Source organism: Malus domestica, chromosome 07 (genome assembly GCF_042453785.1).
Source record: "Malus domestica chromosome 07, GDT2T_hap1".
NCBI lineage: Eukaryota > Viridiplantae > Streptophyta > Magnoliopsida > Rosales > Rosaceae > Malus > Malus domestica.
This window is the reverse complement of record NC_091667.1, coordinates 26,105,198-26,124,485: the sequence shown is the minus strand read 5'-3', so window position 1 is coordinate 26,124,485 and position 19,288 is coordinate 26,105,198. Positions and strand designations below refer to the sequence as shown.

General features: G+C 39.4%; 1 protein-coding gene across 1 annotated transcript; it reads left to right on the top strand.

Annotated features, from left to right (window-relative positions):
* Window positions 1–8,485: 8,485 nt before the first annotated feature.
* Window positions 8,486–11,137, top strand: LOC103439523 (protein RETARDED ROOT GROWTH-LIKE-like). The gene is made up of 7 exons (XM_008378083.4): window positions 8,486–9,026; window positions 9,217–9,328; window positions 9,537–9,696; window positions 9,986–10,134; window positions 10,225–10,376; window positions 10,611–10,725; window positions 10,822–11,137. The coding sequence occupies exons 1-7, from the start codon at window positions 8,635–8,637 to the stop codon at window positions 10,960–10,962; spliced, it is 1,221 nt and encodes a 406-aa protein (XP_008376305.1). The 5' UTR covers window positions 8,486–8,634; the 3' UTR covers window positions 10,963–11,137.
* The last annotated feature ends 8,151 nt before the right edge of the window (window positions 11,138–19,288 follow it).

Sequence of the window (19,288 nt, the reverse complement as noted above, 5' to 3'; positions counted from 1 at the left end):
CTCTCTCCTTTCAAAAAGACAAGGCTCGCCTTGTTTCTTGAAGAGAACAAAGTAGGTGCAAATGTATTGATCATTTTATTTTTACTTTTTTTGGGCATCATTGGACCCAACTATTACATAATCTTGGTCCCTCACTTTCTAAATAAAGCTGTATAAGTTAGTACGTGGTGAAACACATCGACTTGATATTTGATGAAAGTACTGTTTCGAGCTGATTATAGGCCCAATTTGCTTTAGTAATATTTAATCTTATTTTTCTTATAAAAGAAGTTGTATTTATCGTAAATAAAAAAGATATATTGTACGGCTATCTTCAACCGAATGAGCTATGTTTAGCCTCCCATTCAGATTATAGCCTTGCAAGATTTTTTTTTTATGAACAGTGTCAGACCATATTTATATACAATCTCCAACCAAGGGGGCTATTTTTTAGCCCCCTCAATAATTTATTATTTTTAAGTTTGTTTGTTAACCTTATTGGTTAATTGAATTAAACTACTATATTTCTAAATGCGTAACTCTTCATATTTCTTATCTTTATGTGATCATAATAATTTTTCGGAATGCTATGTATGTTTTGCTTCAAAAAAAATTAATTTTTTGGATAGGAGTTTAAAGAATGTGAAGAATTGAAATAAAATGAGGTAAGATAATATATAAGGGTGAAACGGATGTGAGAAATAGTGTAGAAATGGCTTAGGTATCTATTGGAAAAAAAAATTCAAATCCAACGGCTAACTGATGTCAGCTAGCAAGTGGGTTGCTGACAGCTGGGCGTAACTTTTCGGGCTGGCTGGCTGGTTATGTTGCCCGGCCCGCTGGCCAAGTGGCTGGATTTTGGCGTAGTGGGTCCAAAAAAATTTTGGCACAACCCTTTATTGGAAATGAGTTTGTGTCAAAAAATGCCATATTTTGGCCTAAAACTCTTTGGCCGATGGAAATGGCCTAAGAAACAGAATAGATGGATGTTCCAGTCGATTCGATTTTCTGATAAGGTTTATATGAATTGGAGAAATCCGCTGATATTAAACTGACTGGAAAAGGGCATTCTCATAATTTACCTTTGATTTGTTTCAAGTGATGCGAGGTTGGGCACAACAAAGAGCATTGCTTTGAGGCTGAGGGAATCCAATGAGTTTTTAAAAGATTTGGGAAAGAAACCGGAGAGAACTCTACCGTTGCTAGAGGTAATTAAGCAGAACCAGATTGCTTCAGGAAAGAAAAAAGTTGGGAGGCCTAGAAAGGTCCTCAAAGATTTGACCAATGCCAATGGGCTAACTATGCACAAGCCTGTTCATGCTAGTCCTAGTACCAATGTTAATGCCCTCAGGCAAAAAGCTACAAAGAGTTGCAGGACAATTTCAGCACTTACTCATTACTCTTATGCACATGATCATAGTGGCAATGCGGAGAGTGCAGAAAATGGGCAGCCGATATAATGGTTGTACAACCCCCAAATATTTTTGGAATTATACTGTAGACCCTTATGGTAATGCGACCAATAACAATATAAAGATGACATCGAATGAAAACGAAGATGAGTCCGAAAGGGTATCCTGCTCTATGGTTCCAGAGACATGTCGTGAAGATCAGCAAAACACTTCTCTAAAATTCACTGGACAGCCTTCTAATGAGGCTAGCAAGTGTGATCGTGCTCTCCCTAATAGCGGGGAGGACATGGTTATCAACTGACTCCTGTGGTCTAGGCCATCTCTCACCTCAAATTCCATTTTATTATGAATATTCTTTGTTGAAATGTTAGAAGTGCAGGGAGGAAGTCTTTGCGGGCCTCTGTCAAAGATCATTCCAGAATAAATAATGTCAGTATTTGTGTCATGGTTGAGCCTCGAATCAGTAGGGTCGAAGCTCAGAAGGTGATCAAGTCATTGGGGTTTCCAACATATGATTAGTTGATGCTGGGGTTTCTCGGGAGGTATGTGGGTGCTATGGGATGATCAAAAATGCAAATTAGAAGTAGTGGACTGGCTTGATCAGGCGGTGTCTGCTCTAGTTTTTTCTTCTACATGCAATGTATTATTCACCATGATTTATGTTAACCCTTGTAACAGCGCCAGGGAGCTGTTATGGCAACATTTGGACTCTCTGGTTGCTACTGATATTACTGAAATTTGTAGATCTCCTGTGACTGAAAACCTTGGTAAGTATTTGGGAGTTCCTCTAATTCTACGCGTGATTGACAAAGTGCAACAAAAGCTTTCAACTTGGAAATGTAAACTCCTTATACTCCCTCGGAGAATCACTATGATCCAATCACTGTAAACTAATGATATTGTTGAGTGGGTTTCTTGGAACTTGGAAGACTACAGCTGCCATGATTTTTCCTACTTTTGTTTTTACTTCTTGGTTCCCATGGAAATGGCGGAATAAGAAAATGTTTCGAGTCAGAGTTTGGTTACCCTCATCATCCTACCCGTATATTGGGTTGTCAGGAGTTTATCAGTGTAGGTGGAACTGCAGTATAGTACACATTTACGAAGAGCGTAACATGGTGTCGGACCGCTTTGTTGATTTGGGAAGTGGCGTTGGGTTGGAACTTATTGACTATGGTGACTCCCCGATTATATTATGTCCACTTTGGACGATGATGTTTTTTGTGTTTCTACGAATCGTGTCATCTTGTAATTATCTGAACATTACCCCCGTTTCTCACCCTACCGGACGGCGGAAATATCTTGCGGCTCTTGGTGCTAACATGTCTTATGCAAGCTTATGGGCTGTGGTGGCATTTCAATGACGATGGTAGTGTAGAAAATGTTGAAAGGGATATTTTCATTGATTAACATTAATTGTCAGTACACCAAAGAATATATAGTCACAGAGGCTCATTACATCAGTACTCTTATCTTCTACACCTAATTACACAAATACCACAATTAACTATTTACTATTGTAACTAACTTGTGACTGGTTTAGATCTCTCAATACACCCCCTTAAGCTGAGGTTGGGATCAACTAAGGAACCAAGAGGAAGCTTGGATTTAAGAAACTGAAATCGACTTTTGGAAAGAGATTTGGTGTGAATGTCGGCTAACTGATCCTGACTGCAAACAAAATGGACCTTGATGAGATTAGCCAAAACCAACTCGCGAATATAATGATAGTCGATCTCCACATGTTTAGTTCGGGCATGGAATATCGGATTAGAAGCAAGGGAGATGGCTGAAATATTGTCACACCAGAGGGTAGGAACCTGGGAGAGGGGGAAACCAATGTCACGGAAGATTTTGCATATCCAAGTCAGTTCAGCGGCAGTGTGGGCAAGAGAACGATATTCGGCTTCCGTTGATGATCGTGCCACAGTAGCTTGTTTCTTGGCACTCCAACTGATAAGATTGGATCCCAGAAAGACAGTGTAACCACTGGTGGAACGCCTATCAAAAGGACAGCCAGCTCAGTCTGCATCTGAGAAGGCTGTGAGAGTAGTGGCACCCTTTTTGAACCATAGTCCTTCAGACACAGAACCCTTGAGATAACGAAGAGCACGTTTTGCAACTTGCATGTGTTGGTCTCGAGGAGCATGCATGAACTGACAGATTTGATTCACAGCAAAGGAAATATCAGGACGCGTCCATGTCAAATACTCTAAACCACCTACAATAGAACGGTACTCAGTTGGATTGGACAAAAGAGGACCAGTGTGATCCAATTTATTAGATCCAAGTGGAGTGCAGCAAGGCTTTGCACCAGCTATATTGGTTTTGCTGAGAAGATCCAGTAAATACTTGGTTTGATGAAGGAAGAGACCTGTGGATGATCGCTGAACCTCTAATCCCAGGAAATAGTGCAAGGGACCCAAGTCTTTGACAGGAAAAATAGCACATAGTTTTTGAATGAATAGACTGCAGAGGGAAGAGTCAGGTCTAGTGATTAATATGTCATCGACATACACAAGTACCAGGACAGGAGTGGTACTGTGAAGAACAAATAAGGAAGCATCAGAGGAAGATTGCCTAAAACCAAGCTGAATAAGAGCTTGAAACAGTTTGTCAAACCAAGCACGAGGTGCTTGTTTGAGACCATAAAGGGATTTCCGTAATTTGCAGACATGATGGGGCATACTGAGATCAGTGAAACCTGGAGGCTGCTGCATGTATACATCCTCCTTTAAATCACCATGAAGAAAGGCATTACTGATGTCTAATTGATTTAAAAACCAATTGAACTGCACAGCCAGTGACAAAATGACGCGAATTGTGACTGGTTCAGCTACAGGACTGAAGGTTTCTTGAAAATCAATTCCTTGTTGCTAATGATACCCCTTAGTAACCAAACGAGCTTTAAATCATTCAACAGTACCATCAGGTTTCTTCTTTATGCGGAAAACCCACTTGCAACCAACAACATTGTAGGATGAAGATAGAGGAACAAGTGTCCACGTCCCTGTTGATTGTAAGGCATTGAACTCATCTTGCATGGCAGATCTCCAATGAGCATGTTTAGAGGCTTGCAAATATGTATTTAGAACAAAATCAAGATCAGATGGAAGAGGATGTTTTGTAGCTACATATACTTTGGGCTTGAAGATACCAGCTTTAGAACGAGTGATCATAGGATGAGTGTTGGTAGGGGGCAGAGAAATAATTGGTGCAGCCTGTGGAGATGGTGGATGTGGAGATTCTGTAAGGGAGGCAGTAGTTGCAGGAATAAGACCTTGAGAAGAACCAAAGTAGGAACTCGAATCTAGAACTGAAGAGCCATAAGAAACACCAATGTTGTGAGGAACAGTGAACTGCAGATCCATAGGAGTTGAAACAGATTCCGAAGAAATAGCTGGACTGGTGGGAGGAGACTGAAAATGATATGTGGCTTCATCAAACTGGACATGTCGAGAAATGTAGATACGACTAGTGACTGGGTCAAGGCATCGATATCCCTTATGTTGTAAACTGTAACCCAAAAAAACACAGCTTTTTCTTTTAGCATCCAGCTTGGAATGAGTATAAGGTTTGAGCCACGGGAAACATCTACAACCAAAAACTTTAAGACGAGAGTAATCGGGTGGCCTGTAAAAGAGCAATTCCCAAGGAGATTTAGAAAGTCCAGAGATTGGTAATCTATTAATAAGGAACACAGTCGTGGAGAAAGCTTACACCCAATAGAGTTGGGGAGTATTAGAGGCAACAAGTAATGTTCTGACAATTTCCACAATGTGTCGGTGCTTTCTTTCAGCACAGCCATTTTGTTCAGGGGTGTGAAGGCATGTTAATTGATGAACAATACCATGAGTATGAAGAAAATACCGAAACATTGCACTAATGAATTCACCACCAGAATCTGAATGCACAACTTTGATTTTATTTCCAAGAAGATTTTCCACATATTGTTTGAATACAATGAAAGTAGAATAAGCATCAGATTTAGCCTTTAATGGAAATGACCAACTATATCGATTGTAATCATCTACTGGTAACAAGTAGTACTTAAAACCACTAGGTGAAGTGATGGGGGCAGGACCCCAAAGATCACAGTGTAACAATTGGAGGATTTGAGTAGTTGTAGAATGAGCAGATCCAAAAGGAAGCTTGTGACTTTTAGCTAAAGCACAATCGGAACAGAAGAGATCACCAGTATTCCTGCCATGCACCACAAGTTTATTGCTTGAAAGAACCTTGCGAAAGATAGAAGAAGATGGATGACCCAATCTTCGATGCCAAATTTGTACATGAGCTTTGACACTGATGAAAGCCGAGGGTGATGAAGAAGGGGGATGACTAGAGCCTTGAAGAGGATAGAAACCCTCTTTAACTTGTCCCCGCAAAAGCGTCTTCCCCGAAACACGATCCTTTACAGTGGATCCATCAGGGTCAAGAGTCAAGGCACAATTATTATCTTTTAAAAATTGGTAGGCAAATAATAAGTTGTGTTTCATAGCAAGTACATGTAATACATTACTCAACTTAAAGGAAGTATGAGATGTATTTAAAGAAGAGGTACCAATATTGTGAATAGACAGACCTTTACCATCTCTTATATATACTTTGTCTTCACCAGTGTAGGGAGAGGCAACTGAGAGATTGGCAATGTCATTGGTAATATGGGATGTGGCACCAGAGTCTAACAACCAAGATGGGGATGGTTTTGACGAGTAGTAAGCACAAAGAGCTGCAAGTTTGGCTGGTGGCACGCGTCCAAAGATCTCAGGATTCATTCTGTCAAAACAATCAATAGCTTCGTGACTGGTGGAGCCACATATTTGACATGTATTCTTATGAGTAGATGAATAGCCTTGAGTGGTGGACCGAGAGGCTGAAGCAGGGGCACGAGATGGACCATCACGATAAAAGCCAGTGTGGTGTCCACGATGAGGACGAAAATTGCGATTGCCTCTGAAAACATTACGATTGTTTTTGCCTCGATTAGAATTGTAACGGAAAGAAGATTAAAGATGATGACTATATGCAGCAAAGGCCTGTGAAGAAGGCGTCGGCAGTAAAGGTGCTTGAGATTAGACAAAGAACACCTGAAAGGGCTCAGTAGCAGCGATGGATAGAGGTTGCTTGCGACGAGCCATGGAAATCTCTTTTGTCAGCAACAGACCATGTAATTCATCAAGAGAAGTAGAAGACAAACGCAGCATGATAGAGTCAATAAATGACTCGAATTCATTAGGAATACCGTGAAGCGTTGCAGCAATTAGATCACGATCAAATATAGGGGCGTCGACCGGATTGAGAGAATCTGAAATTTCCTTGATTTGTTGTAGATATTCCGAGATCGATTGAGAGCCTTTTTGGATTGACTGAAGACGAGAGCGAAGCTGGTGGACATGAGTTTCAGAAACTCCACCAAAACGTTGTTCAAACTTCTGCCAAAGCTCTCGAGATGTAGAAACACCTACAATGAAAGGAATGAGATCTTCAGATAAGGTCGAGTTAAGCCAGATCAAGAGATTTTGATCTTTTTCAAACCACTGCTCAAAAGCTGGATTCAGAGATCGATCAGGAAGAAGTGGAGCCGGACATGGCTCAGTACCGTCAATGAGACCAAGAAGTTTGTACCGGCGTAAAATCGGAGCAAATAACGCACGCCATGGGAGATAATTGGTGCGTTTGAGTTTGATTGGCACCATGCTACCAATATTTTGAATCGTAAGAGACATATACGAGTTCTGAGGTTGAGAATTTGCAGAAAAATTAGGGTTTGGTAATGGCGGTGAGTTAATCGGAGACGACGAGTGAAAGGGGGAAGCCATGATAAACATCAGCAAGACAGAGAGCAGAAAATCGATCAAGAAATGAGAGATCGATCGAGAAATAAAATCGGTGAGAAGAAAAAAATCCAGATATCACCGACTCAAAGACGCCAGTTCCTATCAAGAACAGTGATCAGAAAACCAAATCAACGAAGAACTCCGATTAAATTGAACAAAAATCAAAGAAACTGAGCGGAAGAAATGGAGGATCGAGGAATGCCGGGAGGCGGTTGGCGATGAAACCATGTAGAAAATGTTGAAAGGGATATTTTCATTGATTAACATTAATTGTCAGTACACCAGAATATATATAGCCACAGAGGCTCATTACATCAGTACCCTTATCTTCTACACCTAATTACACAAATACCACAATTAACTATTTACTGTTGTAACTAACTTGTGACTGGTTTAGATCTCTCAATAGGTAGTTCTGGCTGGGTATCCCCTCCCACCCCACCCCTCTGAGTGTTGTCCCGGCTACCGCTGGCGTCCCACGCCTCCTGCCAATTTTGCACTTGCATCTCCACTGTAGACATGTCATTAGTTCTGTGTTGCTTCAACAAGTTGTTTGTGTCACTACGGCAATTTTGTAGTCTCGCTGGTTACGATGGCTTTAGTAAGGGTTTCGATGCTTGGTATGCCACATCTCGTCCATGAGGCTATCTACCTCGGGGCTCCTCGTTCTAAAGGTGCGGTTTGTGGAATGGTTGTATATGGGTTTAAAATTATTTGTGTTATGTGCTACTTACATTCCGATCAAGAAATTGATCGCTCGAACATATGTACCACCTGACACCCCTGTAATTGATTTGTAATTGTCTGCTTGTGCCTTGTGGTAATGAAACTCTGTCCAAAAAAAAAATTGTAATGTCTTAAAAAGAGTAATTCTAGGAAGACTAAATTTTGTAAATTAAATGATATAGAAGTTGATGATTGAATTATTACTTAAACATTAATAATCGTGTTTATTTTCTATTGATGACACATCATTTAGTTTGCAAATTTCTTCTATAAATTTAATCCCCTAACATTATTCTTTTTAAAATAAAAAAATTATAAAAATTGTTTTTCCGCATAAGAAAATTGTCCATCGATAAATCCGGATTTGAATTCTCGCAAAATCCACTCTCTAGGGATCCTAGGGATTAACGAATACGGATCATTGATAAAAAATCATACGGTCACAATTTTTTTTCTTTTTTATATTTTTTACACAAAACAAAATTGTTTTACTTTTAAAAATATAAAAATAAATTAATTGTGACCGCACGATTTTTTATCAAATCCGTGTGTCATCCCAGGGAGGGAATCTGACGAGTATCCGAATCCGATAAACCCCAGGAGTAGCCAACTGGGACTGAGTCAGAAGAACTCATACTACCCTTCTCCTTCTCCTTCTCCTAAACCCCGAAACCCAAATGCGGCGCGCCATCGACGCCCACCTCAAGGCGGCGCGTCTCTTTCCCTCCTTCTCCTCCTTCTCTTCTTCCTCCTCCCCATCCACTCCTCCCGTCACCGTCCGTACAATCATAACCCTACTCCATCCCCACTCTCCTTCCATTTCCAAAACCTTAAACCGCCATTCGATCACAACTTCTCCGTGCTCTTCGATTCCGACTCTCAGAATCCACGGCATCGCCTCCAATTTCGCCCTCGCCGTCGTGCGCTGCATTTCGTCGGTCCCACATGCCGATACGTTGGAGTGGAACGAGCCGGTGTCGTGCTCGGAGGTCGGCGATGGCTACAAAGCCACCGTGGACGAAGACTCCAAGCCCTCGATTCCTGTTCGAGCATACTTCTTCTCCACCAGGTTCTGTTTTCTGATATTTCATTTTTTTTTTTAATTTAGTAACTTTTTGTTTCAAAATTCCCCAGAAATGTTTGGAATCGAAAAGGCAGAGGCTTTCACTAGTTTAGTGTTCATATCGTTTTGGATGAGAGTATGAATTCTGTGATTTTACTTGGTTTTTCTAATTTGCATGTGTCTTTGTGAAATGTAGTGTGGATTTAAGAAGCTTGGTGGAGCAGAACAGGCTGAATTTCATCCCACCTACGTCGCGAATGACTAATTACGTTGTTTTTAAGTTCGGGGAGCTTTCCGATTCTAATGACGTAAGTTTGCCGTGTTTTTCTTTGATTTCCGGGGTTTTTGTTCTGATTTAGTAGTGTTTTTTTCCTAACAAAGAAAGGGATCATAAGAGTAAGACCCTTCTACAAATGGGATAATCTTGTACTTTTTACTGCCTCTTCATTTTACCTGAATTTTGTGTATCTGCCCGTAAAATGATACTATAAGTTGAATGCAGTTTCTTTGTTTCAGGGTTTGGGTCTTAGTTTAAGTGGGAGTGACTGTTGTTACATGGTAGTCTTTCAGTATGGCTCCATTGTCTTGTTCAATGTCCGTGAACAAGATATCGATGGGTATTTGAAAATCGTGGAAAAACACGCATCGGGATCACTACCTGAAATGAGAAAGGATGGTGAGACTCTATAACAAGTTTATGAATTTTGGATTCTCTACTATCTGATTCATTTAGTTAATCTTTCATGTTGCCTTTTAGCTAAGAAGGTTATTTATTGACCGAGTATTCAAGCCGCTTAATTGTTATTTTATTTCTTGGTTAAGCAATATTATTGGACTGCTACCTTCGTTAATTTTTAATGTTGCAGAGTAATATTTTCTGCTTCATTGTTGCTGCTCCAATGGTTGTGGATTACAATTTTTGGGATACTTTTCACATCCGAACTTTTATTTTGTTATGAAATCAGAGTATGAGGTGAGAGAAAAGCCCACTTTGCACACATGGATGGAAGGTGGATTAGATTACATAATGTTGCAGTACTTGAATGTTGATGGAATCCGTACCATTGGTAGTGTTCTAGGTCAAAGTATTGCACTTGATTACTATGTGCGCCAGGTATATATGCTTCTTATAATCTTGGGAACTTCAACCTTGTGAAATCATAACTTCTTGATTCATCTCAGAACGCTGTTTCTTCTCTTTTAGGTTGATGGAATGGTAGCAGAATTTACGGACATTAATCGTGAAATGGAAACTACTGGGAAGTTTAAAATGAAGAGGAAGAAACTGTTTCAGTTAGTGGGAAAGGCAAATTCTAATCTTGCTGATGTGATTCTTAAGCTCGGACTTTTTGAGAGGTAATAGTTTTAAATCCATATTGCAGTTATTAAGCTGAAATTTGTTTTTGGATAACAGTGATCCTCCATAAGACGGGCATAAATGTTATCTGCATGTATGATTATGATTGACAGGAAAAGTAATGAATCAGAAGACAAAAAACCCTTTCCGCTATTCTTTTTCACCCATTTGAGACGGTTTTTAGTTTCTTGACATGTTTAATCTAACTAATGAAAAATCGATCGACTTTACAGATCGGATATTGCCTGGAAGGATGCCAAATATGCTCAGATATGGGAATATCTCAGGGATGAATTTGAGTTAACTCAGAGATTTGCAAGTCTTGATTTTAAGTTGAAGTTTGTGGAGGTACACGAAACAACTCAATACTGGTTTACTAAATCTGGAGAACTAGTTTTCAACTGCTGTGGATGTTGCGGTGACATTTTGTTTTCTTCGTTGCAGCACAATATTCGTTTTCTTCAGGAAATTCTCCAAAACAGGAAGTCAGATTTCTTGGAATGGCTCATCATTGCGTTAATAGGTGCTGAAATCCTTCTCTCCGTTTACGACATTGCCCACAGGTCGGCACTTGCTTCGCTTTAGCACGAGGATCGATGACGCACGAAGTCGAATGTGCCCTTATACAATGTCCTGGTCTTTGTATATCTTACGGTCCCCCTCAAATTTGTTGCTGCTTGCACTTCTCATACCAGTTAATTTTGTGTAACTATGATTTGAATTGATCGTATAATCTAATCTCTCTATTTTCCTTGTGTCAGTTGGCTTCCACAATCTCCAGAAAGATAAATACAATGTTGAATTAATCAATCAAAACCTCAAGTCATGCAAAAACAAAATAATTCAAAACTATAAGATTGAATTACTTCAACAGTGCCCGGGGGAATCCTCGGGTAAGCTGATTTTATCCCTCGTATCGCTAGTCTCGGAAATTAAGAATCATTTTCCGCAAACTCCTTCCGTGTTCAAGCAAAAACCTTGCAAACTTGAGTCACATTCTCAACGATTCTATAGCGTGTAATAGAGTATAAGAGCAACTTCACCGTTGCAAAGATCTAGGGCTATTCACTATTTAATCCACCCAATGAACACTAATTGTGTCCTTAATGAACAGTAATTGCCTTTTGCATTTCCACCCCTACACTGAATAACCATGACAATAGGCAATAAAATATTAGTATTTTTATTTGTTTATAATTAATATTATAATATTTACTTTGTATAAATTAATATTATATTATTAATTTATCTTTTCCTTTTGGAAATCTCTTCCTATTTCTTGAAACTTCTACCATTTTTTTTCTTCTTCCTTCCCACTCTCTCACTCCCCTCTCCCTCATTGTCTTCCCTTTCTTCTCTGGCCGACCGTCTCCCGCCCCGCTCTCTTTTTCTCCCCCATTTCTCCCTGTTTTCTTCCTCAAAGGAGGAAGCTGCAGATTTTGCACCTGATTTGGATCGAAGGACCAATAGGTCTTTCTTCTTATTCCTCAAAGCAGAGAGAGAGCACTGCAAATTCGAAATCACAAATCAAATTTCTATTATAATTTATGTTTTACAACTCCAAATTTGATTTCGTTTTTTCCTACAAATTTTTGGAGAAGAGCACTGCAAGATAATTGACTTCTAGGTTTACTGCAGATTTTGATATTTTGTGTGCTTTCTGTTTCATTTTTCCAAAATCCGACGAGCTCCGTGACCAATCCCGACCAATCTCAACCACAGTTGTTACTCACAGTGGTAGAATCTTGTTCCTTTTCATTTTAGCATCATTTTTGTGCTTAAATTACAGTTTTTAATGGAGTTTTAAGTCAAGATTGAAATCGGGCTGAATCCTTGCCAAATATTCCGGTGTTCTCGAGCTAACGTCAGCCTTGCATCACGTGGCCTTTGGGCTCTCGGGCTGGCAACTCCTACCGGGCCTCTCCCTTGGGCCCACTCGGGCTCCATCGCCAACACACACTGGACCTCCCCACTCAGGCTCTCTGGCCCTGTTTGAGAGCCAGTCCATCGGGCAATAGCCCACTATGGAACTGCTCTAAGCGTCTTGTTCTCCTAGGCCCTAGGGTTCAAGAAAGTCTCGGCCACCAACCGTTCGATCTTATAGGGTAGTAAGAATTCGAAACAATGTAATCTATCACAACCTTTATGGATTAAAGGAGAAAATCTACGCAGCATTGCATTTTGTTTTCTAAAAACAAACAAAACAATGCATGTTTGATGTTATGAGATGAATTCATTACCATCTAATTAATCAATGAACTGCACATAATCTCTAAGTAAAACAAGAAAGCATGCATGCATAAATTTAGGAAAAACTAACCCGGAGATAGCCATAAAAAATGCAAAGGTTTTGACGTGCAAAGATTCGCAAAATAGATTGGTTGTCGTCCTCACCATGCTCATATCTATTTCTATCGGCCAACAAGCTAGGTGACATGTTTTCAAGGCGGGAAAGCTCGAGATTGAACTTTTCTCATAAATGAAAACAGACTCCCAATAGAAATTTGCAGTTTGAGGCAAATATGTTGACCCCAACTTCCATTTACGTTCTCTTCGAAAGCGGATGCGATTTACAAATTCTCCAGTCTCCCCGAAATGTCCATGTTGTTAAGAAACATTTTTACAATGTGTACATGTTTGATGTTTGGACAAGTAATTATGAGATGGGTGACGCCGATGCAATTTAGTATGCTTAATTTCTCAAGAGAAGGGAAAGAAGAAGCAGAAATAAATCCAGCTCCAAAGCACTGTCCAGAAACTCCACACGAGTTAGAGACAATGTGCAAAGTGAGTGCAAACAACTTTTAGCCATAACTTAAAAAGTTAATGGACGCCGAAACTGTCACTTTGAAAAAAGGATTTGCAAAGGGCGACTCCAAGCCAACAAAGCTTCCCGCTTTGCGGTAAGTGATAACATTGTTGAAGCTAAAGAAACTTAGCTATGAAGTTAGAGAGAGAAAGTATCAAAGAGGTTTTAGAGAGAAGAAGAATATTTGCAACTGAGTCTTTCTATTTCTGTTAACTTAGCCATTACAAGGCACTCCTCTACATAACTCAAATGATAAAATACAAATATCCCTTATATTCTAACATTCCCCCTCAAGTTTATGTTGGGAAGCCCCAAGCATAAGATTGGAACAATGATGCCTGAAAGAATGAGAACATAAACCCTTGGTAAGGATATCTGCATATTGATCAGTAAAGGATACAAACTGAAGAGAAATAATGCCTTGTTAAACACGTTCTATAACAAAGTGACAATCCACTTCAATATGTTTAGCTTTGGAGTGAAGAATCGGATTAGTTGCCAGCGCCATAGCTGAGATATTATCACAATGTAACATAGGAGAAACAGAACTCGAAATATACAAGTCCTTGAGTAACTATTGAATCCAAACAATTTCAGTAGTGGTAGTGGCCATATCTCGATATTCAGCTTCAGTAGAAGAACAACTGACGGTATGTTGTTTCTTAGAACTCCAAGAGATAGGATAGGAACCAAGAAACACCACAAAACCAGTTGTAGAACGTCTATCATTGGGATTTCTCGCCCAATCCGCATCTGTGTATACTCGAATATCTAAATCTCCAGGTCTAAAACAAACTCCTCAATCCATAGTTCCTCTGAGATATCTCAAAATCTTTTTTACAACAACAAAATGAGACTCCAATGGTGTGTGCATAAACTGACAAACATGATTAACTGAGTATGCAATGTCAGGTCTGGTGAATGTTAGATATTGTAGAGCCCCAACAATGCTTCTGTAATGTGTTGGATTAGAATATGAAGAATTGCTATGATTGAGTAATTTGTGATTGGGGTGACAGAGAGTAATGCAAGGTTTGCACTGAACCATATATGTCTTCTGCAGCAAATCTTGTATATATTTAAACTGATGAACAAACAATCCCTGTGAATGATATTCAATTTGCATACCTAGAAAATAACGAAGAAGACCTAAGTCTTTCATATCAAACTCCTTGGTCAAATGCTGAATCACAGATTGGACACTAGCATCATCATCACCAGTAAGTATAATATCATCCACATATAGTAATAACACAGCCATATGAAGACCATCATGCTTTACAAAATGGGAAGGATCTGCATAAGAAGCTTTAAATCCCAAAGAAACCAAAAATGAGGTAAACATGTCATTCCAAGCTCATGGAGCTTGTTTGAGACCATAGAGAGACCTTTGTAATTTGCATACATACTCAGGATGATCAACATCAAAAAACCTTGAGGTTGAGACATATATACTTACTCCTCAAGTAAGCCATGTAAAAAAACATTTTTTTACATCGAGTTGCTTCAATTTCCAACCTTTAGTAGCTGTCAAGGATAACATCAATCTAACTGTTGTTGGTTTAACCACAGGGTTGAAGGTCTCATAATAGTCTAGTCCTGCTTCTTGAGAAAAAACCCTTGGCCACTAACCTAGCCTTATGCCTAGCAATAGAACCATCTGGATGCCTCTTGACCTTGTAGATCCATTTGCAGCCCAATAGATTTTTATTCACAAACACAAAATACATAAATTACGATAGTAAAATCTGGGAACACACTTTTTAAAAGCCACAATTGAAAGAACTTTCTTAATATGTAAAAAGAAAAAAGAAAATCGGTTTCGGGACAGTGCAAACGACATTGTTGATGACAAAATGGAGTGCTCCCAACTGTCGCATATGATGTTGCACTTTCATTAGTTTGAATCCACAGCTCAACTTCAACCTCAGAGAATTTTTTCTTTGTATCGAAAACACCATCTGGTACAACAAGTATCATAATATAATTGATTGAATTTTTTTTTTAATTTTATAATCAATTGTATTATTACACTTATTGTATCAAGCCATGTTCTCAACTACCAAGATTTTTTTTTAGCACATCGATATTTTTACACTAAAGAGAGAGGGAATTCAGTTAAGCCACACAATAGACAACTTAATTTGGTATCGAATTCTCCATCTATGAGATTCGAACTTAAAACTTCTCACTTCCAAATGAAGAAGAATATCACTAGACGGTAGTACTGAGTGACGACTACCGAGATATTAACTATTCATTCTTAGCTATTTCATAAGAAATATGATATATAGAAAAATATAAATATAAAAAATAAAAAAAAATAGAAAATACTCTGAAAAATCTGTCCGAACCAAAATCATTGTCTGTTTTTCTTCTTTTGGTGTGTTACCTTTTAGTTCCTTGATAGTACATACATGTCTGGTTTTTATGTTATTTGTGTACATGCGTAATTTTAAGAGACCGTTTAAGTATGAGAAGAGAAAGATTAAGATGTGAGAAAACCCGTCTCCATTGCAAACATCCTAAAAAATGTCGTATGGTACTATTGGGCCTGTTGGCAACTAATAAAGCTCCAATCACCAAATGTTGCTTTGTGCACAAATGATGGCAGACTGATGCACGAGTCATGAGTAGAGTGTACTCTTTGTTTATTTATTTATTCATCTTAATTAGTTGATATACTTATGCTTTTACTTTATAGACTTTTATTACCTTCGTGCTCTTTTCTTTTGCATAAAAATAAGCAATGCGCTAGAAACGTGGCATTAATTTATAGTCCAATTTTTTTTCGATAATAGTTTTATCATATGCATAATATATAGTCACTATCGTTACAGGTGCTATGTTTTTTTGTCTCTCTTTTTAATTTTTTTTCTTTTTGTTTATGTGTATAAAGTGGGTATTGTGTCTCTCCGCAGGGCTCCACTATTTATGTACGCAAGTGAATTATGTAATAAATAGGAAAGTATGCTGTCGTTATGAGAATAATTAAATAATTTTCCTTCCAAATTCCTCCAATAATAATCGGATTGGGTGGAGACTCGTTAAATTAACACCAAAACATTCCACATGGACGCTTATTTATATGTGTATCCTTGAAGCACAGTTCCGGACGCTTATTTATATGTGTAACCTTAAAGCACAGTTCCATGCCCTTGTAGTTGAGAGAGAGAGAGAGAATGGAAACAGCTGCTTGTGAACTGCCACAGTTAGAAGGAAAGCTCTCTGGAAAAGAAGAAAAAGAAGTTGAAACATGCAGTGATAATCCTAAACGAGGAGGGTGGACTACCTTCCCTTTTGTCACAGGTTCTCCCTCCATTTTTTACTCACTCTTTCATTTTTTTTTCTTAATTAATTCCTTACTTTTGTAACCGATTACTGATCTTAGTGTACATCAGTACATGTTATATTCAAATTAAAATGAGTCACTCTACCAATTAATTTTCTCTTACTAGAATTAAGTTGCTGTCGAACACATATATATGCCAGAGAATATTGCTCATCTTTAATTTTAATATGTTATCTAGGTTTTCTTGTTTATATTCTTTATGCGTTTTAACCAAAATGTCACTTTCTCTCATAAGTGTTAACGATTATATATCTTAACCAACTTAACGAAATAAGGTAACATGAGACACAAATAAAAATTCAAGGGTCAAATCACAAAATATTACAAGTTAAAAAAAAAGTAAGATTTTCGTTAAAGCACATAGGGAAGATAATAAGCAAAAGTAAGCCTATAATCTATATATGTGTGTACCTAATAGGGTTAATTTTTTTCTTCACCCTTGATTAAATGATGAGCGTACATACACATGCATGCAGGAAGTATGTTGGGACTGTCTATAGCAGCTGGCGGCTGGGCATCGAATTTGATAGTATTTCTGATGACACGGTTCAATGTGAAGAGCATAAGCGCTACAAAAATCAATAACATCTGTTCGCGTCAGGAATTTTCATCGGGGATGTTTTCTGGCCGACGAGCACACAGCTCCCCTGGAGGTTGGCGCCGGTTGAGGGCTGCTGTCGGGCTTCTGCTTCGCTATCGGGCTTTGTCGGGCAAGTCTCGTCGGGCAAGTCTTGTCGGGCAATAATCTTCGGGCAAGGCTGAAAGAGAAGGACAGCGTTAACTTTGAGAGGTGCCTTTGTGGGGCCTTAGGTGTAGGCCTTGAGGCTCACAATCAAGGTTAACTTTTAGGTGCTCAAGCGTGCCACTGCCATCTTCAGCATGGCAGATGTAAAATGGATGTCGAGTTTTAGTTGTATATATGTATATATCCGATAAACCGTGTTAGTTATAATAGGTGCCTTTGTGGGGCCTTAGGTGTAGCCCTTGAGGCTTCCTATTAATAACTAAACCAGTGCTCGAACACATCATATATGTTCTCGTAATTGCAGGAGTTTTCTAACTATTATACTTCTGATTACCCGAGTCCAAGAAGTAGAATGAACCCAAATAGGTGCCTTCGTGGGGCCTTAGGTGTAGGCCTTGAGGCTTCCCATCAGAGTTCGTTCTTATACTTAGACTCTCTAGATCGCAGAACGGAATGAATCCAAATGGATGCCTTTGTGGGGCCTTAGGTGTAGGCCTTGAGACTTTCCATCAGAATCCATTCCATGCTCAAGCGTTCTATGGTAATCATAACATAATAGAAATAAAACTAGAGGGTAGGTCGATTACTTGCGCCCCAAGTAACTTCGGACTTCTCGTTTATCAAGGACTGTCGTGGATGGGTTAAGTCCACATGAGGTTCTTTTTTATGCCTTGAGGCCAAGGACTTTTAACTGATCAGATTTACATGCCCGAGGGCTTAGGACTTGGATCTGGTTTGAACACTGAAGATATATTCAAATCGGATTCAAGTACTGAGAAAGCCTTTTAATAGTCATATTGCTAGAAATAACTTGCATATAACTGGAAATATACAACATATTGAAAAGACAAAAACAAAGCAAAGAAGGTCGGGCAAGGTTAAACCTTATCAGGTAAGGTTGCTCGTCTTGTAGGTTCCTATCTTTGTAGTTTTGTCAAGGGTCTGAAAGCTTAAAGGGATAGAAAGAGATTACAAAAAATGAATCGATACTACAGCAAGGTTGAACAGGGTAGCAGAGTTATTACAAAGGGTTGAAGGGAGGGTTATCCCGCGAGGGATGAAGGCTTGTCCCGAGAGGGATGAAGGCTGACTACAGCTTTGTTTTGAAGGCAAATATGGCTTTGAGCAGAGTTTGTGCTTGCATTTGTTTATTTGATTGAGTGTCTTTATTCCTGGTTTCTCTTTCTTCTTATATAGACAACTCGGCTTGGCCTCCTGTAGCAGCAGCCTTGCCCGAATGCGGTTTGAGGGTGATGACTCATCAGCTATTTTACATGTAATGCCACCATAAAGTACTTTATGGGCTGTGTAGCTGGTCAGTCTATACCACTTGGCCCTTGGGTAGGTAAGCAAGTGGTTTTTATGAGCTGCACTAAGTCAGAAAAAGGCCCTTTCTGCCTTCTGGGCTTTGACTTGGCTTCGGCTGTCTTCCCTTTCGGGCCTCCTTTTGGGCCAGCTCCTTTCTTGAGCCCAAAGTTCAAGTTTTGATCCAAACAGTGCCCTCTTCAATCAATGCTAAGGTTGGAATCCCAGGCGCCATCATTGATTGAATATCCGCATGCGTGTATCTCAATCTTTTGGAACTTCGTGTTTTCTAGACAGGATGAAGGCAACCCCGTGCCCCTTGCTCTTCTCACGACCTTTGAACTATCCTCTGGGGCTCTATAAATTCTGGCTCGAAATCTCTTCTGTCAAGCCATCAAATCCTCTTCAGCCTTCTCCTCCATCTTTCTCGAGCGTTCAGAAACTGAGCAATGGTTTCCTTAGGCTTTGAGTGGGGTTTCCTAAAACTCCATTTTCGTGAGAAAAATGGCTTTCATCAAAAGACTGCTATCTCTAACACCCTTGGTCGAACACCCCGCTATCTCCAACACCCTTGGTCAGGCGGTTTCCTCTCGAAGGCTTGTCTTCCCGCTTGTTGCGGTGATAAATCGGGCTTGACCATCACCTACGGTGATGGTCCTGTCTGAGGATCCTCTACCAGCCTCATGTTGGCCGCACAACC

What these genes read in the sequence shown, in the direction of transcription:
- LOC103439523 (XM_008378083.4), top strand. Translation starts at nt 8,635, where the DNA reads ATGCGGCGCGCCATCGACGCCCACCTCAAGGCGGCGCGTCTCTTTCCC. An exon ending in AGCTTTCCGATTCTAATGAC is followed by an intron (nt 9,329 to 9,536) that starts GTAAGTTTGCCG and finishes TCTTTGTTTCAG; the next exon opens with GGTTTGGGTCTTAGTTTAAG. An exon ending in TTAAGTTGAAGTTTGTGGAG is followed by an intron (nt 10,726 to 10,821) that starts GTACACGAAACA and finishes TCTTCGTTGCAG; the next exon opens with CACAATATTCGTTTTCTTCA.